Source organism: Engystomops pustulosus, chromosome 6, assembly GCF_040894005.1.
Source record: "Engystomops pustulosus chromosome 6, aEngPut4.maternal, whole genome shotgun sequence".
Classification (NCBI taxonomy): domain Eukaryota; kingdom Metazoa; phylum Chordata; class Amphibia; order Anura; family Leptodactylidae; genus Engystomops; species Engystomops pustulosus.
Genome location: NC_092416.1, coordinates 79,162,732 through 79,185,535, shown reverse-complemented (window position 1 = coordinate 79,185,535; position 22,804 = coordinate 79,162,732). Strand labels below are relative to the sequence as shown.

Genomic DNA, 22,804 nt, shown 5'->3' with positions numbered 1-22,804 from the left:
AATTTGTACAGGTTTTATAATGTTTTCATACATTTAAAAAAATTAAAACCTTCTGTACAAAAAAAAATTCTTCATTTTGCCATGTTCTGGCGCTAACAACTTTTTCATACTTCAGTGTATGGAGCTATGGGTGGTGTCATTTTTTGCGACTTTTGATGACGTTTTTAATGCTTTCATTTTTAGGACTGTATGGGCTTTTGATCATAGAAAAGGAAACAATTTCCGTTACGGGGTTAAACTCTGGGAAAAATTGCTAATATATTTTGATAGCTCTGACATTTTGGGACGCGATGATACCTAATGTGTTTATGATTTTTTACTGTTTATTTATATCATATTTTTTTTACAATTTTTTCATATTTTTAAAAAAAAATTTGTATACCATTATTTTAGATCCTCCAGGGTAATTTAACCCTGCAGGGTCCGATTGCTAATACTATATACAGGCGGTCCCCTACTTAAGAACACTATACTTACATACGACCCCTAGCTACAAACGGACCTCTGGATATTGGTAATTTATTGTACTTTAGTCCTAGGCTACAATAAACAGCTGTAACAGTTATCACAGGTGTCTGTAATGAAGATTTAGTGTTAATATTGATTCTTATGACAACCCAACTTTTTTAAAATCCAATTGTCGCAGAGACCAAAAAAGTTCTGGCTGGGATTACAATGATAAAATATACAGTTCCGACTTACATACAAACTCAACTTAAGAACAAACCTACAGACCCTATCTTGTATATAACCCGGGGACTGCCTGGAAATTTTACAATGATTTTTAATAGCCTGCCCTCTGGTGGCTATTAGAAATCATTGTACCTGGCAAGCCTACGAGTCTCAATGAGACTCTAGGCTGCCATAGCAACTGATCGCCACCCTCCGATGACGTTCCAGGGGGCGACGATCGGTCATCCAAGATGGCGGCCGGCATTTAACTGTAAGTACCGACCGCGGCAGTGACAGGATGGGTGTTGGCTGTATTATACAGCCGTTACCCGCTGTGTATGGAGAGAGCTCAGCTCGTGAGCTCTCTCCATACACCCCTTGCCGCACGAGGACGATATAGTTTGTCCTCGGTCGGCAAGGTGTTAATTCAAACTGGTCAAAAATGCATGCATTTTTTACAATCTGAATACGCACTAACTAAAAACGGCCTAAAAACGGCATGTGTGTCACCACCTTTATGGCGCTGTCCCGCGTTGCGTTTGCAAACGGAGACAAAACCACGCCCACTGGGGCGGCCCGCGGGCCGATCGCATTGGCGTTTCTATGGAAACGCCTGCGATCAGGAACGTGCCGCCGGTGTTTTGCATGAAATTAACGCAAAACACTGGCGGCTCATTCCGATCGCAGACGTTTCCATAGAAACGGTGGGCGTGGTTTTGTCAACCTAAAACCCATTCAAAAAGCCAATATGCAAATATGATGCATTTTTCATGTATGCAAAAACACAATGAAGAAAAAACATGTTTCTGCTGCGTTTTCGAACACATTTCAAATGATTGCTAGTGTTTTTAAAAATACAATTTTTGATGTGTGTTAATTGCATACAGCTATGTCTCTTGGAACTTTTAAAAACGCAGGGATCTTATTCTCCCTTCTGTTTGTGCATGTAATCACATGCGTTTCAAAATGCAGACCAAAGACACAACCGATTTGAAAAACGCAATGGAAACACAACTTAAAAAACGCAGACAAAAAAATTGCAGGGGAGAAAACACCAAGTTAAGACACTTTAACCTAAAACCCATTGAAAAAGCCAATATGCAAATATTATGCTTTTTTTCAAGGGTGCAAAAACGCAATGGAAAAAATGCCACGTATGTCACTGACCTCATATGTTACAAAATGGAATGAAAACGCAACATATGAACATGGCCTAAAGCCGGCGACACACATGAAAAACGCATCGTATTCGCATATTGTCTTTTTCAATGGGTTTTAGGTTAAAGTGTGTTAGCTTGGCGTTTACAGGTCTATGAGCAAGTGTCCATGGTTTATCATAGTTTTTTTTTTCCATGACGTATGCTAAAACAAAGTAAAAAGTGTTATGATATATTAAACTGTTCCAAAGATATTGGTATTTCGCCGTACAAAGGATGTATGATAGCCGCGCTGCCAATCCTCGAGGTGGGTTCCTCACAGATGATTTTTAAATCTGGTTATATCCACTCTTTATTGAAAATTAGCCGATGCTGGAGGTGGTCGTGATATGGCATGGTAATCCGCAGTTTCAATGAAAAATCGATTTGACCCCATGCACCGCTCCTGGACTTTTGACACAGGGTGCTTGGTTCTGATCATAACAATGCACGAGCCTTGCATGCTTGAAATGACCCCCCGATCCCGAGAGCCGTTGACATCACCGAGCTCTCAGAAGCACCGGCGCATGAGCACTGTATCTTCATTTCGCATGGCTGCACATAATGAAAATACAGTGCGCATGTGCCAATGCTCCCGAGTTTCAAATGTGCCCGAGCGCCAAGTGCCCTGTGTCAGAAGGCGCCGAATGGGGTCATATGCCTATTGATCGATTTTTCATTGAAACTGTGAATTTCCATGCCATATCACGACCACCTCCAGCATCGCCTTCCCTAGCGCTGTGTAATGGTATGTTAAGGTCAGAATGACCATTTTCAAATGGTAGATTTCCTTTAAAAGGGAGAGATTGATCCTAAGTTTCTTAGAGCAGAACTGTTCTAGTTGCCTATGCCAACCATTCAGAGCTCAGGTTTCATTTTCCCACAGCTGTTTATAAAATTAAAGCTTTAACTTAAAGCATGATTTTCCATGGGCAACTAGAACAGTTTTACCTCAGAAACTTGATGATAAATCTCCCCCATTAGGTTTTATAACAGACCTGAACATGCAGTCACCAATGCCCCTCGGTCATGAAGGGATTAAGCATTGTTTGCTGCGCTTAGTGTTTAACCTTTTTAGTGACCTGGTATGATCGTGTAATAAGTTTATACTGCAGTTCAGTGACGACATGAGATACTGTCTTCTAAGCTTGTGCTGTTATACCGTGTTCTAATACGTCCTACATAAATCCCTAAATCATCATCTAAGGGTCATAGGGTGATGCGCTAGCTCTCGGGATCCCGTGGGTACAGCAGTCAGTCACAGATCTCGCTTCCGATTCCGTGCTGCGCACGGCATGACGGTTAGAGGAAGTGATTCCCCACGTGCGGTTGTTTGCTTCCGGGGGGTCACTTCCGGCATAGAAAGCGGAAGCCGGTACCGGGCAGGATGTTCCCAAGATTGAGGAGTCGGGTAGGACGGATTAGGAATGTCAATGTCTATGAAGGGAGATGGTGAAGAGACCACGGAGGTGAGAATTCCGGTCTGATGTTACTACAGGAGGAGCGTCAGGTGCTGTGTTCTGTGTATATGTATATGTAGGGGAGAGGGTGTATTCGCTATAGGAGAAGCTTAGGTGCCCTGTAGATATGTGAGGTATAGGAGAAGCTTATCTGTCCTGTAGATATGTGAGGTATAGGAGAAGCTTATCTGTCCTGTAGATATGTGAGGTATAGGAGAAGCTTATCTGTCCTGTAGATATGTGAGGTATAGGAGAAGCTTATCTGTCCTGTAGATATGTGAGGTATAGGAGAAGCTTATCTGTCCTGTAGATATGTGAGGTATAGGAGAAGCTTATCTGTCCTGTAGATATGTGAGGTATAGGAGAAGCTTATCTGTCCTGTAGATATGTGAGGTATAGGAGAAGCTTATCTGTCCTGTAGATATGTGAGGTATAGGAGAAGCTTATCTGTCCTGTAGATATGTGAGGTATAGGAGAAGCTTAGGTGTCCTGTAGATATGTGAGGTATAGGAGAAGCTTAGGTGTCCTGTAGATATGTGAGGTATAGGAGAAGCTTAGGTGTCCTGTAGATATGTGAGGTATAGGAGAAGCTTAGGTGTCCTGTAGATATGTGAGGTATAGGAGAAGCTTAGGTGTCCTGTAGATATGTGAGGTATAGGAGAAGCTTAGGTGTCCTGTAGATATGTGAGGTATAGGAGAAGCTTAGGTGTCCTGTAGATATGTGAGGTATAGGAGAAGCTTAGGTGTCCTGTAGATATGTGAGGAATAGGAGAAGCTTAGGTGTCCTGTAGATATGTGAGGTATAGGAGAAGCTTAGGTGTCCTGTAGATATGTGAGGAATAGGAGAAGCTTAGGTGTCCTGTAGATATGGGAGGTATAGCAGAAGCTTAGGTGTCCTGTAGATATGTGAGGAATAGGAGAAGCTTAGGTGTCCTGTAGATATGGGAGGTATAGCAGAAGCTTGGGTGTCCTGTAGATATGGGAGGTATAGGAGAAGCTTGGGTGTCCTGTAGATATGGGAGGTATAGAAGAAGCTTAGGTGTCCTGTAGATATGTGAGGTATAGGAGAAGCTTAGGTGTCCTGTAGATACGGGAAGTAGAATAAAGCAAAAATTAGAGATAGATTTCAAGTGTCTAAAATTCTGTTTTCACTTTCTCATGCATGGCAATATATCCTGATATACAATATTTACCTGCTGATTTGTGATGTGGGGATGCACTAGTGGAACTCCCGAGGACAACTTACCTTTTATTGTACTTCAAAGTTATTCTGTTGTTTTTAGATGGTAATAATTAATAAAAGAAGATTTAAGTTTTAACAAAATTGTGTAATGAAATATTTATGAACTGGATCTCACTCATGCGTTTTTGTAAGGTTTTACTGAGGTATAAATATTAGTTACAGGTGCAGGTTGCGTGGGTCCTGTTGATATGTTGAGTAAGGGGCAGGTTGTGTTTAATATGTATGTGGAAGGTTGTGGGCAGTTTTTCTGTCAGGTATAAATATTAGTTACAGGTGTAGGTTGCGTGGGTCATGTTGATATGAAGCATTCCCATTGTCTGAGAAATGGGAAGCATATAGGGTCAGGTTTGTGTGTCATTTAGGCATGAAAGGTCAGGGAGGTAGCACTGTCAGCATTTTACAAATACCCTATTGTGTTCTCCTCAGCTAAGAAGAAATGGATTCCCTTGAGACTATGTTGACTGATCCCCTTGACCTGGGGCCATGCTTGGACAGCAATGGGGCCAGGATCATGGAACCATGTTTATTGGGAGGAACAAGAGTCAGTCTTCCTGAAGATTTGCTGGAGGATGTAAGCACAATATCTGTATATAATTCCCACACTCTTCTTTATATATCATCGTTCTGTGCTCTCAATGCTACAGCATTTGTGGAATGGTATTTACTCTGCAGGGTTGTGGAAAATTCTGCTGGTGATGGGTCCAAAAATACTTGCCTGATCTGCTGAGGTAGGTGGTTGTATTTTATCACACATGCAGGTTCCCTGATGTGACTGATGATCTAGCTCTCATGTGAGTTCTGCCATTACCCTGTAATTCCATCTAAAAATGTATGAATAATTAATGAATAAATACCTTCATATTGCTAGTTGGCTGAGTTCACTCGACACACACTTTTCTTTTCATGTCCAATCTTGCTATGCAAGGAAACTACCTCGACAATGCTATTTGTAACATCTGTTTTGTAAAGATACTAAGTACTAATTACATGTATTCTTATAATAACTAGAGAGTTATATAACAGTGATTTCATGGGAAATAAAAAAAGTGTGATAAATCCTGTGAAAATGGAATAAGCCCCTATGTTAACCGCTTCCAGATAGCACCTTGTATATATATGTGTGCAAATAGTTAATTTCTTGAGGTGTTTGATGGCAGTGTGTGCTCCTGCAAGATCAGGATGTCACATTGACAGCTGAACCTGTGACATCAGTAATGACACCTGAATCTTTCAAGTTGACAACTGGCTGTGTTTGACATGATTAATAATGTAAAGAAGGGGATCTTTGCATAGGCCAGTGGTGGCGAACCTATGGCACTGGTGCCAGAGGCGGCACTCTGAGCCCTTTCTGTGGGCACCCAGGCCATCACCCCAGAATGAAGTTCACCAGACAGAACTCAAAGAATCTTCCTACAGAATCTTCCTACAATGATGGGTGAATTTGTCCTCCTCCTTTCAACTGGGTTGGTGTCATTGGGAGGCTGAAGGATTGAAAGTTGTCAATGAACAAGGAGAAATACATTACTGCTTAAATTGCTGTGCTGGCACTTTGCAATAAATATGTGGCTTTTGGTTGAAGTTTGGGCACTGAGGCTCTAAAAGGTTCGCCATCACTGGTATAGCGGTCAGGTTCAGGAGTTGAGTGTGGAAAATACACAACCAGACGTTACCTTTACCCATGTGTTTCCATGCACAGTCAGACTGGGCTGCGAGTTACCCCCTCACTCACTTCTCACTAGCCTTGGGTCTCTGAAATAATATGTAGGCGCTTGTTTGACCCAATCTAGGCTCTCTGCATTGACTCGCTTAGGTTGCGCTTACACAAGATATTTAAAGGAAACCTACCACTTGAAGTGGCAGGTTTCAGATGGAAATACCAAGCACCAGCTCAGGGTGAGCTGGTGCCGGAGCTTATTTTTGTTAGTGTTTTAAACCGCGCGCTTGCCATGTGCGCGACTACATAGGAAGTGAAGGAGAGCCGCGTGCATGGTAAGCGCCGAGCGCGTACCTCCCTGCGCCCGCTATAAAGTTTAAAAAGTGTTTTAAACCGCAATACAGCGGTTTAAAACACTAACAAAAATAAGCTCCGGCACCAGCTCACCCTGAGCTGGTGCTCGGTATTTCCATCTGAAACCTGCCACTTCAAATGGTAGGTTTCCTTTAATCTGCGTTTTGAAATGCAATATAACATCTGAGGCAGAGGTCGCACTAACATTTTTCCAGAAGGGTAATAATACTCCTCTCACAATTTTTGAGGAGTATTTTTAACCCAGGAGGAGTACGAAATTTCCACTAATAAATGTATAACTCCTCGCGTATATATAGTGTTATAAGACGTCTATTAACCCCTTAGCGCTCCGCGCCGTAGCTGTACTGCGCAGCTTCCCACTATTGGCGCTCAGCGCAGTACAGCTACTGCGCGAGCGCATACTATTTTAGAATTGTCACCACGTCGCGAGACGTGGTGACATCGGGCTGAGATTTGGGTGACAGAGGCAGGAGGAGTTCCTGTCTCCGTCACCCGACCAATCAAATCGGTCCCGCCCGCCGATCGCCGTGATTGGCCAGTCAAACCTGACTGGCCAATTACAGCGATTTTAGGCTAAAAAACGTGGTTTTAGCACTTTCCTCTTCCTCCAGCAGCACCATTTTGGTTTGGTATCGCTGGAGAGAGGAAAGAGCGTTACTGTGTGCACCAAAATACACTTTTACACTATAAATAGTGTTCTGATCCTTATCTGATCCCTATTGTTCCCTACAAATTCCCATCCCTATCTGTTTTTTCCTGTGTGTTCCCTGTGTGATCGCCTTGTGTGATCCCACGTGTCTTCCGTTTTTCCCTGTCTGTCCCTTCTGAACCCAAACGCACTTTTCAGTGCGCTGTGTTAGCGTTGTTCTGCACTGGACGCACTTTTCAGTGCGCCGTGTGAATAGCGCTGCACAGAATCTTTAGCAATCTTAGCGGTAGTTAGTTTGTCTTAGGGCAAGCTAGGTGCATTTGTAGCGCCTTTTTGCGCGGTGCACATAGGTTTTTTTTCGGTGCCTGGTAATATTTTTTTCCAGAACGCCGTAGGTGTACCCGTACTTAGCTATTTTTTGTGTGTGCCATCTGTGCGGCTGGTCCGTGTGGCTTGGTGTGCATTATCTTTTTTTTTTGTGTGCTATCTGTGCGGCTTGTCCGTGTAGTTTAGTGCGCATTATTTTTTTTGTGTGCTATCTGTGCGGCTTGTCCGTGTAGTTTAGTGCGCATTATTTTTTTTGTGTGCTATCTGTGCGGCTTGTCCGTGTAGTTTAGTGCGCATTATTTTTTGTGTGCCATCTGTGCGGCTGGTCCGTGTGGCTTGGTGTGCATTATCTTTTTTTTTGTGTGCTATCTGTGCGGCTTGTCCGTGTAGTTTAGTGCACATTATTTTTTGTGTGTGCCATCTGTGCGGCTTGTCCGTGTAGTTTGGTGCGCATTATCTTTTTTTTTTTGTGTGCTATCTGTGCGGCTTGTCCGTGTAGTTTAGTGCACATTATTTTTTGTGTGTGCCATCTGTGCGGCTTGTCCGTGTAGTTTGGTGTGCATTATATTTTTTTTTTGTGTGCCTGCTAGACGGTTTATCCGTGTAGTTTGGTGCACATTTATCTAATTTTTCTTGTTCTCTATTTTTTTTTGTGTGCAATGTCTCAGAAGACGTACACCGTGTTGGAGGCATATAACATGCTTGCCTCTGACACCGAGTCAGCTAGTGGGGATGATGGTCCCTTTTACCTATCATCATCCTCCTGCTCATCTTCCAGTGACCTGGAAGGACCCCCAAGAAGGCGCCGTAGGGTTCCAGGGACTTCTGCAGGAGAAGTGCCTGGGACTTCTGCAGGAGAAGTGCCTGGGACTTCTGCAGGAGAAGTGCCTGGGACTTCTGCAGGAGAAGTGCCTGGGACTTCTGCAGGAGAAGTGCCTGGGACTTCTGCAGGAGAAGTGCCTGGGACTTCTGCAGGAGAAGTGCCTGGGACTTCTGCAGGAGAAGTGCCTGGGACTTCTGCAGGAGAAGTGCCTGGGACTTCTGCAGGAGAAGTGCCTGGGACTTCTGCAGGAGAAGTGCCTGGGACTTCTGCAGGAGAAGTGCCTGGGACTTCTGCAGGAGAAGTGCCTGGGACTTCTGCAGGAGAAGTGCCTGGGACTTCTGCAGGAGAAGTGCCTGGGACTTCTGCAGGAGAAGTGCCTGGGACTTCTGCAGGAGAAGTGCCTGGGACTTCTGCAGGAGAAGTGCCTGGGACTTCTGCAGGAGAAGTGCCTGGGACTTCTGCAGGAGAAGTGCCTGGGACTTCTGCAGGAGAAGTGCCTGGGACTTCTGCAGGAGAAGTGCCTGGGACTTCTGCAGGAGAAGTGCCTGGGACTTCTGCAGGAGAAGTGCCTGGGACTTCTGCAGGAGAAGTGCCTGGGACTTCTGCAGGAGAAGTGCCTGGGACTTCTGCAGGAGAAGTGCCTGGGACTTCTGCAGGAGAAGTGCCTGGGACTTCTGCAGGAGAAGTGCCTGGGACTTCTGCAGGAGAAGTGCCTGGGACTTCTGCAGGAGAAGTGCCTGGGACTTCTGCAGGAGAAGTGCCTGGGACTTCTGCAGGAGAAGTGCCTGGGACTTCTGCAGGAGAAGTGCCTGGGACTTCTGCAGGAGAAGTGCCTGGGACTTCTGCAGGAGAAGTGCCTGGGACTTCTGCAGGAGAAGTGCCTGGGACTTCTGCAGGAGAAGTGCCTGGGACTTCTGCAGGAGAAGTGCCTGGGACTTCTGCAGGAGAAGTGCCTGGGACTTCTGCAGGAGAAGTGCCTGGGACTTCTGCAGGAGAAGTGCCTGGGACTTCTGCAGGAGAAGTGCCTGGGACTTCTGCAGGAGAAGTGCCTGGGACTTCTGCAGGAGAAGTGCCTGGGACTTCTGCAGGAGAAGTGCCTGGGACTTCTGCAGGAGAAGTGCCTGGGACTTCTGCAGGAGAAGTGCCTGGGACTTCTGCAGGAGAAGTGCCTGGGACTTCTGCAGGAGAAGTGCCTGGGACTTCTGCAGGAGAAGTGCCTGGGACTTCTGCAGGAGAAGTGCCTGGGACTTCTGCAGGAGAAGTGCCTGGGACTTCTGCAGGAGAAGTGCCTGGGACTTCTGCAGGAGAAGTGCCTGGGACTTCTGCAGGAGAAGTGCCTGGGACTTCTGCAGGAGAAGTGCCTGGGACTTCTGCAGGAGAAGTGCCTGGGACTTCTGCAGGAGAAGTGCCTGGGACTTCTGCAGGAGAAGTGCCTGGGACTTCTGCAGGAGAAGTGCCTGGGACTTCTGCAGGAGAAGTGCCTGGGACTTCTGCAGGAGAAGTGCCTGGGACTTCTGCAGGAGAAGTGCCTGGGACTTCTGCAGGAGAAGTGCCTGGGACTTCTGCAGGAGAAGTGCCTGGGACTTCTGCAGGAGAAGTGCCTGGGACTTCTGCAGGAGAAGTGCCTGGGACTTCTGCAGGAGAAGTGCCTGGGACTTCTGCAGGAGAAGTGCCTGGGACTTCTGCAGGAGAAGTGCCTGGGACTTCTGCAGGAGAAGTGCCTGGGACTTCTGCAGGAGAAGTGCCTGGGACTTCTGCAGGAGAAGTGCCTGGGACTTCTGCAGGAGAAGTGCCTGGGACTTCTGCAGGAGAAGTGCCTGGGACTTCTGCAGGAGAAGTGCCTGGGACTTCTGCAGGAGAAGTGCCTGGGACTTCTGCAGGAGAAGTGCCTGGGACTTCTGCAGGAGAAGTGCCTGGGACTTCTGCAGGAGAAGTGCCTGGGACTTCTGCAGGAGAAGTGCCTGGGACTTCTGCAGGAGAAGTGCCTGGGACTTCTGCAGGAGAAGTGCCTGGGACTTCTGCAGGAGAAGTGCCTGGGACTTCTGCAGGAGAAGTGCCTGGGACTTCTGCAGGAGAAGTGCCTGGGACTTCTGCAGGAGAAGTGCCTGGGACTTCTGCAGGAGAAGTGCCTGGGACTTCTGCAGGAGAAGTGCCTGGGACTTCTGCAGGAGAAGTGCCTGGGACTTCTGCAGGAGAAGTGCCTGGGACTTCTGCAGGAGAAGTGCCTGGGACTTCTGCAGGAGAAGTGCCTGGGACTTCTGCAGGAGAAGTGCCTGGGACTTCTGCAGGAGAAGTGCCTGGGACTTCTGCAGGAGAAGTGCCTGGGACTTCTGCAGGAGAAGTGCCTGGGACTTCTGCAGGAGAAGTGCCTGGGACTTCTGCAGGAGAAGTGCCTGGGACTTCTGCAGGAGAAGTGCCTGGGACTTCTGCAGGAGAAGTGCCTGGGACTTCTGCAGGAGAAGTGCCTGGGACTTCTGCAGGAGAAGTGCCTGGGACTTCTGCAGGAGAAGTGCCTGGGACTTCTGCAGGAGAAGTGCCTGGGACTTCTGCAGGAGAAGTGCCTGGGACTTCTGCAGGAGAAGTGCCTGGGACTTCTGCAGGAGAAGTGCCTGGGACTTCTGCAGGAGAAGTGCCTGGGACTTCTGCAGGAGAAGTGCCTGGGACTTCTGCAGGAGAAGTGCCTGGGACTTCTGCAGGAGAAGTGCCTGGGACTTCTGCAGGAGAAGTGCCTGGGACTTCTGCAGGAGAAGTGCCTGGGACTTCTGCAGGAGAAGTGCCTGGGACTTCTGCAGGAGAAGTGCCTGGGACTTCTGCAGGAGAAGTGCCTGGGACTTCTGCAGGAGAAGTGCCTGGGACTTCTGCAGGAGAAGTGCCTGGGACTTCTGCAGGAGAAGTGCCTGGGACTTCTGCAGGAGAAGTGCCTGGGACTTCTGCAGGAGAAGTGCCTGGGACTTCTGCAGGAGAAGTGCCTGGGACTTCTGCAGGAGAAGTGCCTGGGACTTCTGCAGGAGAAGTGCCTGGGACTTCTGCAGGAGAAGTGCCTGGGACTTCTGCAGGAGAAGTGCCTGGGACTTCTGCAGGAGAAGTGCCTGGGACTTCTGCAGGAGAAGTGCCTGGGACTTCTGCAGGAGAAGTGCCTGGGACTTCTGCAGGAGAAGTGCCTGGGACTTCTGCAGGAGAAGTGCCTGGGACTTCTGCAGGAGAAGTGCCTGGGACTTCTGCAGGAGAAGTGCCTGGGACTTCTGCAGGAGAAGTGCCTGGGACTTCTGCAGGAGAAGTGCCTGGGACTTCTGCAGGAGAAGTGCCTGGGACTTCTGCAGGAGAAGTGCCTGGGACTTCTGCAGGAGAAGTGCCTGGGACTTCTGCAGGAGAAGTGCCTGGGACTTCTGCAGGAGAAGTGCCTGGGACTTCTGCAGGAGAAGTGCCTGGGACTTCTGCAGGAGAAGTGCCTGGGACTTCTGCAGGAGAAGTGCCTGGGACTTCTGCAGGAGAAGTGCCTGGGACTTCTGCAGGAGAAGTGCCTGGGACTTCTGCAGGAGAAGTGCCTGGGACTTCTGCAGGAGAAGTGCCTGGGACTTCTGCAGGAGAAGTGCCTGGGACTTCTGCAGGAGAAGTGCCTGGGACTTCTGCAGGAGAAGTGCCTGGGACTTCTGCAGGAGAAGTGCCTGGGACTTCTGCAGGAGAAGTGCCTGGGACTTCTGCAGGAGAAGTGCCTGGGACTTCTGCAGGAGAAGTGCCTGGGACTTCTGCAGGAGAAGTGCCTGGGACTTCTGCAGGAGAAGTGCCTGGGACTTCTGCAGGAGAAGTGCCTGGGACTTCTGCAGGAGAAGTGCCTGGGACTTCTGCAGGAGAAGTGCCTGGGACTTCTGCAGGAGAAGTGCCTGGGACTTCTGCAGGAGAAGTGCCTGGGACTTCTGCAGGAGAAGTGCCTGGGACTTCTGCAGGAGAAGTGCCTGGGACTTCTGCAGGAGAAGTGCCTGGGACTTCTGCAGGAGAAGTGCCTGGGACTTCTGCAGGAGAAGTGCCTGGGACTTCTGCAGGAGAAGTGCCTGGGACTTCTGCAGGAGAAGTGCCTGGGACTTCTGCAGGAGAAGTGCCTGGGACTTCTGCAGGAGAAGTGCCTGGGACTTCTGCAGGAGAAGTGCCTGGGACTTCTGCAGGAGAAGTGCCTGGGACTTCTGCAGGAGAAGTGCCTGGGACTTCTGCAGGAGAAGTGCCTGGGACTTCTGCAGGAGAAGTGCCTGGGACTTCTGCAGGAGAAGTGCCTGGGACTTCTGCAGGAGAAGTGCCTGGGACTTCTGCAGGAGAAGTGCCTGGGACTTCTGCAGGAGAAGTGCCTGGGACTTCTGCAGGAGAAGTGCCTGGGACTTCTGCAGGAGAAGTGCCTGGGACTTCTGCAGGAGAAGTGCCTGGGACTTCTGCAGGAGAAGTGCCTGGGACTTCTGCAGGAGAAGTGCCTGGGACTTCTGCAGGAGAAGTGCCTGGGACTTCTGCAGGAGAAGTGCCTGGGACTTCTGCAGGAGAAGTGCCTGGGACTTCTGCAGGAGAAGTGCCTGGGACTTCTGCAGGAGAAGTGCCTGGGACTTCTGCAGGAGAAGTGCCTGGGACTTCTGCAGGAGAAGTGCCTGGGACTTCTGCAGGAGAAGTGCCTGGGACTTCTGCAGGAGAAGTGCCTGGGACTTCTGCAGGAGAAGTGCCTGGGACTTCTGCAGGAGAAGTGCCTGGGACTTCTGCAGGAGAAGTGCCTGGGACTTCTGCAGGAGAAGTGCCTGGGACTTCTGCAGGAGAAGTGCCTGGGACTTCTGCAGGAGAAGTGCCTGGGACTTCTGCAGGAGAAGTGCCTGGGACTTCTGCAGGAGAAGTGCCTGGGACTTCTGCAGGAGAAGTGCCTGGGACTTCTGCAGGAGAAGTGCCTGGGACTTCTGCAGGAGAAGTGCCTGGGACTTCTGCAGGAGAAGTGCCTGGGACTTCTGCAGGAGAAGTGCCTGGGACTTCTGCAGGAGAAGTGCCTGGGACTTCTGCAGGAGAAGTGCCTGGGACTTCTGCAGGAGAAGTGCCTGGGACTTCTGCAGGAGAAGTGCCTGGGACTTCTGCAGGAGAAGTGCCTGGGACTTCTGCAGGAGAAGTGCCTGGGACTTCTGCAGGAGAAGTGCCTGGGACTTCTGCAGGAGAAGTGCCTGGGACTTCTGCAGGAGAAGTGCCTGGGACTTCTGCAGGAGAAGTGCCTGGGACTTCTGCAGGAGAAGTGCCTGGGACTTCTGCAGGAGAAGTGCCTGGGACTTCTGCAGGAGAAGTGCCTGGGACTTCTGCAGGAGAAGTGCCTGGGACTTCTGCAGGAGAAGTGCCTGGGACTTCTGCAGGAGAAGTGCCTGGGACTTCTGCAGGAGAAGTGCCTGGGACTTCTGCAGGAGAAGTGCCTGGGACTTCTGCAGGAGAAGTGCCTGGGACTTCTGCAGGAGAAGTGCCTGGGACTTCTGCAGGAGAAGTGCCTGGGACTTCTGCAGGAGAAGTGCCTGGACTTCTGCAGGAGAAGTGCCTGGGACTTCTGCAGGAGAAGTGCCTGGGACTTCTGCAGGAGAGTGTGCCTGGGACTTCTGCAGGAGAAGTGCCTGGGACTTCTGCAGGAGAAGTGCCTGGGACTTCTGCAGGAGAAGTGCCTGGGACTTCTGCAGGAGAAGTGCCTGGGACTTCTGCAGGAGAAGTGCCTGGGACTTCTGCAGGAGAAGTGCCTGGGACTTCTGCAGGAGAAGTGCCTGGGACTTCTGCAGGAGAAGTGCCTGGGACTTCTGCAGGAGAAGTGCCTGGGACTTCTGCAGGAGAAGTGCCTGGGACTTCTGCAGGGAGAAGTGCCTGGGACTTCTGCAGGAGAAGTGCCTTGGGACTTCTGCAGGAGAAGTGCCTGGGACTTCTGCAGGAGAAGTGCCTGGGACTTCTGCAGGAGAAGTGCCTGGACTTCTGCAGGAGAAGTGCCTGGACTTCTGCAGGAGAAGTGCCTGGGACTTCTGCAGGAGAAGTGCCTGGGACTTCTGCAGGAGAAGTGCCTGGGACTTCTGCAGGAGAAGTGCCTGGACTCTGCAGGAGAAGTGCCTGGGACTTCTGCAGGAGAAGTGCCTGGGACTTCTGCAGGAGAAGTGCCTGGGACTTCTGCAGGAGAAGTGCCTGGACTTCTGCAGGAGAAGTGCCTGGGACTTCTGCAGGAGAAGTGCCTGGGACTTCTGCAGGAGAGTGCCTGGGACTTCTGCAGAGAAGTGCCTGGGACTTCTGCAGGAGAAGTGCCTGGGACTTCTGCAGGAGAAGTGCCTGGGACTTCTGCAGGAGAAGTGCCTGGGACTTCTGCAGGAGAAGTGCCTGGGACTTCTGCAGGAGAAGTGCCTGGGACTTCTGCAGGAGAAGTGCCTGGGACTTCTGCAGGAGAAGTGCCTGGGACTTCTGCAGGAGAAGTGCTGGGACTTCTGCAGGAGGAAGTGCCTGGGACTTCTGCAGGAGAAGTGCCTGGGACTTCTGCAGGAGAAGTGCCTGGGACTTCTGCAGGAGAAGTTCCTTGGGACTTCTGCAGGAGAAGTGCCTGGGACTTCTGCAGGAGAAGTGCCTGGACTTCTGCAGGAGAAGTGCCTGGGACTTCTGCAGGAGAAGTGCTGGGACTTCTGCAGGAGAAGTGCCTGGGACTTCTGGCAGGAGAAGTGCCTGGGACTTCTGCAGGAGAGTGGGACTTCTGCAGGAGAAGTGCCTGGGACTTCTGCAGGAGAAGTGCCTGGGACTTCTGCAGGAGAAGTGCCTGGGACTTCTGCAGGAGAAGTGCCTGGGACTTCTGCAGGAGAAGTGCCTGGGACTTCTGCAGGAGAAGTGCCTGGGACTTCTGCAGGAGAAGTGCCTGGGACTTCTGCAGGAGAAGTGCCTGGGACTTCTGCAGGAGAAGTGCCTGGGACTTCTGCAGGAGAAGTGCCTGGGACTTCTGCAGGAGAAGTGCCTGGGACTTCTGCAGGAGAAGTGCCTGGGACTTCTGCAGGAGAAGTGCCTGGACTTCTGCAGGAGAAGTGCCTGGGACTTCTGCAGGAGAAGTGCCTGGGACTTCTGCAGGAGAAGTGCCTGGGACTTCTGCAGGAGAAGTGCCTGGGACTTCCTGCAGGAGAAGTGCCTGGGACTTCTGCAGGAGAAGTGCCTGGGACTTCTGCAGGAGAAGTGCCTGGACTTCTGCAGGAGAAGTGCCTGGGACTTCTGCAGGAGAAGTGCCTGGGACTTCTGCAGGAGAAGTGCCTGGGACTTCTGCAGGAGAAGTGCCTGGGACTTCTGCAGGAGAAGTGCCTGGGACTTCTGCAGGAGAAGTGCCTGGGACTTCTGCAGGAGAAGTGCCTGGGACTTCTGCAGGAGAAGTGCCTGGGACTTCTGCAGGAGAAGTGCCTGGGACTTCTGCAGGAGAAGTGCCTGGGACTTCTGCAGGAGAAGTGCCTGGGACTTCTGCAGGAGAAGTGCTGGGACTTCTGCAGGAGAAGTGCCTGGGACTTCTGCAGGAAAGTGCCTGGGACTTCTGCCTGGGACTTCTGCAGGAGAAGTGCCTGGGACTTCTGCAGGAGAAGTGCCTGGGACTTCTGCAGGAGAAGTGCCTGGGACTTCTGCAGGAGAAGTGCCTGGGACTTCTGCAGGAGAAGTGCCTGGGACTTCTGCAGGAGAAGTGCCTGGGACTTCTGCAGGAGAAGTGCCTGGGACTTCTGCAGGAGAAGTGCCTGGGACTTCTGCAGGAGAAGTGCCTGGGACTTCTGCAGGAGAAGTGCCTGGGACTTCTGCAGGAGAAGTGCCTGGGACTTCTGCAAGGAGAAGTGCCTGGGACTTCTGCAGGAGAAGTGCCTGGGACTTCTGCAGGAGAAGTGCCTGGGACTTCTGCAGGAGAAGTGCCTGGGACTTCTGCAGGAGAAGTGCCTGGGACTTCTGCAGGAGAAGTGCCTGGGACTTCTGCAGGAGAAGTGCCTGGGACTTCTGCAGGAGAAGTGCCTGGGACTTCTGCAGGAGAAGTGCCTGGGACTTCTGCAGGAGAAGTGCCTGGGACTTCTGCAGGAGAAGTGCCTGGGACTTCTGCAGGAGAAGTGCCTGGGACTTCTGCAGGAGAAGTGCCTGGGACTTCTGCAGGAGAAGTGCCTGGGACTTCTGCAGGAGAAGTGCCTGGGACTTCTGCAGGAGAAGTGCCTGGGACTTCTGCAGGAGAAGTGCCTGGGACTTCTGCAGGAGAAGTGCCTGGGACTTCTGCAGGAGAAGTGCCTGGGACTTCTGCAGGAGAAGTGCCTGGGACTTCTGCAGGAGAAGTGCCTGGGACTTCTGCAGGAGAAGTGCCTGGGACTTCTGCAGGAGAAGTGCCTGGGACTTCTGCAGGAGAAGTGCCTGGGACTTCTGCAGGAGAAGTGCCTGGGACTTCTGCAGGAGAAGTGCTGGGACTTCTGCAGAGAAGTGCCTGGGGACTTCTGCAGGAGAAGTGCCTGGGACTTCTGCAGGAGAAGTGCCTGGGACTTCTGCAGGAGAAGTGCCTGGGACTTCTGCAGGAGAAGTGCCTGGGACTTCTGCAGGAGAAGTGCCTGGGACTTCTGCAGGAGAAGTGCCTGGACTTCTGCAGGAGAAGTGCTGGGACTTCTGCAGGAGAAGTGCCTGGGACTTCTGCAGGAGAAGTGCTGGACTTCTGCAGGAGAAGTGCCTGGGACTTCTGCAGGAGAAGTGCCTGGGACTTCTGCAGGAGAAGTGCCTGGGGACTTCTGCAGGAGAAGTGCCTGGGACTTCTGCAGGAGAAGTGCCTGGGACTTCTGCAGGAGAAGTGCCTGGGACTTCTGCAGGAGAAGTGCCTGGGACTTCTGCAGGAGAAGTGCCTGGGACTTCTGCAGGAGAAGTGCCTGGGACTTCTGCAGGAGAAGTGCCTGGGACTTCTGCAGGAGAAGTGCCTGGGACTTCTGCAGGAGAAGTGCCTGGGACTTCTGCAGGAGAAGTGCCTGGGACTTCTGCAGGAGAAGTGCCTGGGACTTCTGCAGGAGAAGTGCCTGGGACTTCTGCAGGAGAAGTGCCTGGGACTTCTGCAGGAGAAGTGCCTGGGACTTCTGCAGGAGAAGTGCCTGGGACTTCTGCAGGAGAAGTGCCTGGGACTTCTGCAGGAGAAGTGCCTGGGACTTCTGCAGGAGAAGTGCCTGGGACTTCTGCAGGAGAAGTGCTGGGACTTCTGCAGGAGAAGTGCCTGGGACTTCTGCAGGAGAAGTGCCTGGGACTTCTGCAGGAGAAGTGCCTGGGACTTCTGCAGGAGAAGTGCCTGGGACTTCTGCAGGAGAAGTGCCTGGGACTTCTGCAGGAGAAGTGCCTGGGACTTCTGCAGGAGAAGTGCCTGGGACTTCTGCAGGAGAAGTGCCTGGGACTTCTGCAGGAGAAGTGCCTGGGACTTCTGCAGAGAAAGTGCCTGGGACTTCTGCAGGAGAAGTGCCTGGGACTTCTGCAGGAGAAGTGCCTGGGACTTCTGCAGGAGAAGTGCCTGGGACTTCTGCAGGAGAAGTGCCTGGGACTTCTGCAGGAGAAGTGCCTGGGACTTCTGCAGGAGAAGTGCCTGGGACTTCTGCAGGAGAAGTGCCTGGGACTTCTGCAGGAGAAGTGCCTGGGACTTCTGCAGGAGAAGTGCCTGGGACTTCTGCAGGAGAAGTGCCTGGGACTTCTGCAGGAGAAGTGCCTGGGACTTCTGCAGGAAAGTGCCTGGGACTTCTGCAGGAGAAGTGCCTGGGACTTCTGCAGGAGAAGTGCCTGGGACTTCTGCAGGAGAAGTGCCTGGGACTTCTGCAGGAGAAGTGCCTGGGACTTCTGCAGGAGAAGTGCCTGGGACTTCTGCAGGAGAAGTGCCTGGGACTTCTGCAGGAGAAGTGCCTGGGACTTCTGCAGGAGAAGGCCTGGACTCTGCAGGAGAAGTGCCTGGGACTTCTGCAGGAGAAGTGCCTGGACTTCTGCAGGAGAAGTGCCTGGACTTCTGCAGGAGAAGTGCCTGGGACTTCTGCAGGAGAAGTGCCTGGGACTTCTGCAGGAGAAGTGCCTGGGACTTCTGCAGGAGAAGTGCCTGGGACTTCTGCAGGAGAAGTGCCTGGGACTTCTGCAGGAGAAGTGCCTGGGACTTCTGCAGGAGAAGTGCCTGGGACTTCTGCAGGAGAAGTGCCTGGGACTTCTGCAGGAGAAGTGCCTGGGACTTCTGCAGGAGAAGTGCCTGGACTTCTGCAGGAGAAGTGCCTGGGACTTCTGCAGGAGAAGTGCCTGGGACTTCTGCAGGAGAAGTGCCTGGGACTTCTGCAGGAGAAGTCCTGGGACTTCTGCATGAGAAGTGCTGGGACTTCTGCAGGAGAAGTGCCTGGGACTTCTGCAGGAGAAGTGCCTGGGACTTCTGCAGGAGAAGTGCCTGGGACTTCTGCAGGAGAAGTGCCTGGGACTTCTGCAGGAGAAGTGCCTGGGACTTCTGCAGAGAAGTGCCTGGGACTTCTGCAGGAGAAGTGCCTGGGACTTCTGCAGGAGAAGTGCCTGGGACTTCTGCAGGAGAAGTGCCTGGGACTTCTGCAGGAGAAGTGCCTGGGACTTCTGCAGGAGAAGTGCCTGGACTTCTGCAGGAGAAGTGCCTGGGACTTCTGCAGGAGAATGTGCCTGGGACTTCTGCAGGAGAAGTGCCTGGGACTTCTGCAGGAGAAGTGCCTGGGACTTCTGCAGGAGAAGTGCCTGGGACTTCTGCAGGAGAAGTGCCTGGGACTTCTGCAGGAGAAGTGCCTGGGACTTCTGCAGGAGAAGTGCCTGGGACTTCTGCAGGAGAAGTGCCTGGACTTCTGCAGGAGAAGTGCCTGGGACTTCTGCAGGAGAAGTGCCTGGGACTTCTGCAGGAGAAGTGCCTGGGACTTCTGCAGGAGAAGTGCCTGGGACTTCTGCAGGAGAAGTGCCTGGGACTTCTGCAGGAGAAGTGCCTGGGACTTCTGCAGGAGAAGTGCCTGGGACTTCTGCAGGAGAAGTGCCTGGGACTTCTGCAGGAGAAGTGCCTGGGACTTCTGCAGGAGAAGTGCCTGGGACTTCTGCAGGAGAAGTGCCTGGGACTTCTGCAGGAGAAGTGCCTGGGACTTCTGCAGGAGAAGTGCCTGGGACTTCTGCAGGAGAAGTGCCTGGGACTTCTGCAGGAGAAGTGCCTGGGACTTCTGCAGGAGAAGTGCCTGGGACTTCTGCGGAGAAGTGCTGGGACTTCTGCAGGAGAAGTGCCTGGGACTTCTGCAGGAGAAGTGCCTGGGACTTCTGCAGGAGAAGTGCCTGGGACTTCTGCAGGAGAAGTGCCTGGGACTTCTGCAGGAGAAGTGCCTGGGACTTCTGCAGGAGAAGTGCCTGGGACTCTGCAGGAGAAGTGCCTGGGACTTCTGCAGGAGAAGTGCCTGGGACTTCTGCAGGAGAAGTGCCTGGGACTTCTGCAGGAGAAGTGCCTGGGACTTCTGCAGGAGAAGTGCCTGGGACTTCTGCAGGAGAAGTGCCTGGGACTTCTGCAGGAGAAGTGCCTGGGACTTCTGCAGGAGAAGTGCCTGGGACTTCTGCAGTGCCTGGACTTCTGCAGGAGAAGTGCCTGGGACTTCTGCAGGAGAAGTGCCTGGGACTTCTGCAGGAGAAGTGCCTGGGACTTCTGCAGGAGAAGTGCCTGGGACTTCTGCAGGAGAAGTGCCTGGGACTTCTGCAGGAGAAGTGCCTGGGACTTCTGCAGGAGAAGTGCCTGGGACTTCTGCAGGAGAAGTGCCTGGGACTTCTGCAGGAGAAGTGCCTGGGACTTCTGCAGGAGAAGTGCCTGGGACTTCTGCAGGAGAAGTGCCTGGGACTTCTGCAGGAGGAAGTGCCTGGGACTTCTGCAGAGAAGTGCCTGGGACTTCTGCAGGAGAAGTGCCTGGGACTTCTGCAGGAGAAGTGCCTGGGACTTCTGCAGGAGAAGTGCCTGGGACTTCTGCAGGAGAAGTGCCTGGGACTTCTGCAGGAGAAGTGCCTGGGACTTCTGCAGGAGAAGTGCCTGGGACTTCTGCAGGAGAAGTGCCTGGGACTTCTGCAGGAGAAGTGCCTGGGACTTCTGCAGGAGAAGTGCCTGGGACTTCTGCAGGAGAAGTGCTGGGACTTCTGCAGGAGAAGTGCCTGGGACTTCTGCAGGAGAAGTGCCTGGGACTTCTGCAGGAGAAGTGCCTGGGACTTCTGCAGGAGAAGTGCCTGGGACTTCTGCAGGAGAAGTGCCTGGGACTTCTGCAGGAGAAGTGCCTGGGACTTCTGCAGGGAGAAGTGCCTGGGACTTCTGCAGGAGAAGTGCCTGGGACTTCTGCAGGAGAAGTGCCTGGGACTTCTGCAGGAGAAGTGCCTGGGACTTCTGCAGGAGAAGTGCCTGGGACTTCTGCAGGAGAGTGCCTGGGACTTCTGCAGGAGAAGTGCCTGGGACTTCTGCAGGAGAAGTGCCTGGGACTTCTGCAGGAGAAGTGCCTGGGACTTCTGCAGGAGAAGTGCCTGGGGACTTCTGCAGGAGAAGTGCCTGGGACTTCTGCAGGAGAAGTGCCTGGGACTTCTGCAGGAGAAGTGCCTGGGACTTCTGCAGGAGAAGTGCCTGGGACTTCTGCAGGAGAAGTGCTGGGGACTTCTGCAGGAGAAGTGCCTGGGACTTCTGCAGGGAAGTGCCTGGACTTCTGCAGGAGAAGTGCCTGGGACTTCTGCAGGAGAAGTGCCTGGGACTTCTGCAGGAGAAGTGCCTGGGACTTCTGCAGGAGAAGTGCCTGGGACTTCTGCAGGAGAAGTGCCTGGGACTTCTGCAGGAGAAGTGCCTGGGACTTCTGCAGGAGAAGTGCCTGGGACTTCTGCAGGAGAAGTGCCTGGGACTTCTGCAGGAGAAGTGCCTGGGACTTCTGCAGGAGAAGTGCCTGGGACTTCTGCTGGAGAAGTGCCTGGGACTTCTGCAGGAGAAGTGCCTGGGACTTCTGCAGGGAGAAGTGCCTGGGACTTCTGCAGGAGAAGTGCCTGGGACTTCTGCAGGAGAAGTGCCTGGGACTTCTGCAGGAGAAGTGCCTGGGACTTCTGCAGGAGAAGTGCCTGGGACTTCTGCAGGAGAAGTGCCTGGGACTTCTGCAGGAGAAGTGCCTGGGACTTCTGCAGGAGAAGTGCCTGGGACTTCTGCAGAGGAAGTGCCTGGGACTTCTGCAGGAGAAGTGCCTGGGACTTCTGCAGGAGAAGTGCCTGGGACTTCTGCAGGAGAAGTGCCTGGGACTTCTGCAGGAGAAGGCCTGGGACTTCTGCAGGGAGAAGTGCCTGGGACTTCTGCAGGAGAAGTGCCTGGGACTTCTGCAGGGAGAAGTGCTGGGACTTCTGCAGGAGAAGTGCCTGGACTTCTGCAGGAGAGTGCCTGGGACTTCTGCAGGAGAAGTGCCTGGGACTTCTGCAGGAGAAGTGCCTGGGACTTCTGCAGGAGAAGTTGCCTGGGACTTCAGCAGGAGAGTGCCTGGGACTTCAGCAGAGAAGTGCCTGGGACTTCTGCAGGAGAAGTGCCTGGGACTTCTGCAGGAGATGTGCCTGGGACTTCTGCAGGAAAGTGCCTGGGACTTCTGCAGGAGAAGTGCCTGGGACTTCTGCAGGAGAAGTGCCTGGGACTTCTGCAGGAGAAGTGCCTGGGACTTCTGCAGGAGAAGTGCCTGGGACTTCTGCAGGAGAAGTGCTGGGACTTCTGCAGGAGAAGTGCCTGGGACTTCTTCAGGAGAAGTGCCTGGGACTTCGGCAGGAGAAGTGCCTGGGACTTCCACTGACCCACATGGGTAGCCAGATAATTGTACCCCTCGGTCCCTGACTTTTTGGGCCATCCTGGCAATTAACTTTGACACGACAGGGCTCAGAGCTGTAGACTTTTTTTAAGTTTTTTTTTGATGAGGAGTGCCTAATATTATTATATTTCAGACAAATCTCTACGCTGCACAACATATTGCCCAAAACCCCCGTCCTTTTATGCACAAACCCTACAGGTGGACCCCTGTCACTGCAGCAGAGATGCACAAGTATTGGGGCATAAACTCCTTATGGGGTTAGTAAAGAAGCCTTCAATCAGGGACTACTGGAGCACAGATATACTGTACCACACCCCCATGTTCCGCATGGCAATGAGCAGGATCTGCTTTGAAGCCGTCCATAAGTTTTAGCACTACATGACAACACACAGTGCCCACCAGAGGTGACCCAGTTATGATCGGTTTATTTAAGGTCAGGCCCATATTAGATCATTTTAGTGCCAAGTTTGCCCAGGCATTATACTCCCGCCAAAAATGTGAGCATAGACGAGTCCCTGGTACATTCAAAGGAACTCAATTCCGCCAGTACCTGCCCAATAAGAGGGCAAGATATGGTGTGAAAATGTATAAGCTGTGCGAAAGTTCATCATG

General features: G+C 52.3%; 1 protein-coding gene across 3 annotated transcripts in view; it reads left to right on the top strand.

Annotated features, from left to right (window-relative positions):
- Nucleotides 1-3,107: 3,107 nt before the first annotated feature.
- NFRKB (nuclear factor related to kappaB binding protein) overlaps nucleotides 3,108-22,804 on the top strand; it is a 54,625-nt gene continuing 34,928 nt past the window's right edge. Inside the window, exons 1-2 of one of the 3 annotated variants that reach the window (XM_072156712.1) lie at nucleotides 3,108-3,337; nucleotides 4,998-5,142. In XM_072156712.1, the coding sequence (XP_072012813.1) occupies nucleotides 5,008-5,142 (135 nt within the window). In that variant the 5' untranslated portion in view covers nucleotides 3,108-3,337; nucleotides 4,998-5,007. Of the gene's footprint in view, nucleotides 3,379-4,997; nucleotides 5,143-5,243; nucleotides 5,300-22,804 lie in introns of those variants that run through there. The other 2 variants (XM_072156713.1, XM_072156714.1) reach the window with 2 other exon arrangements.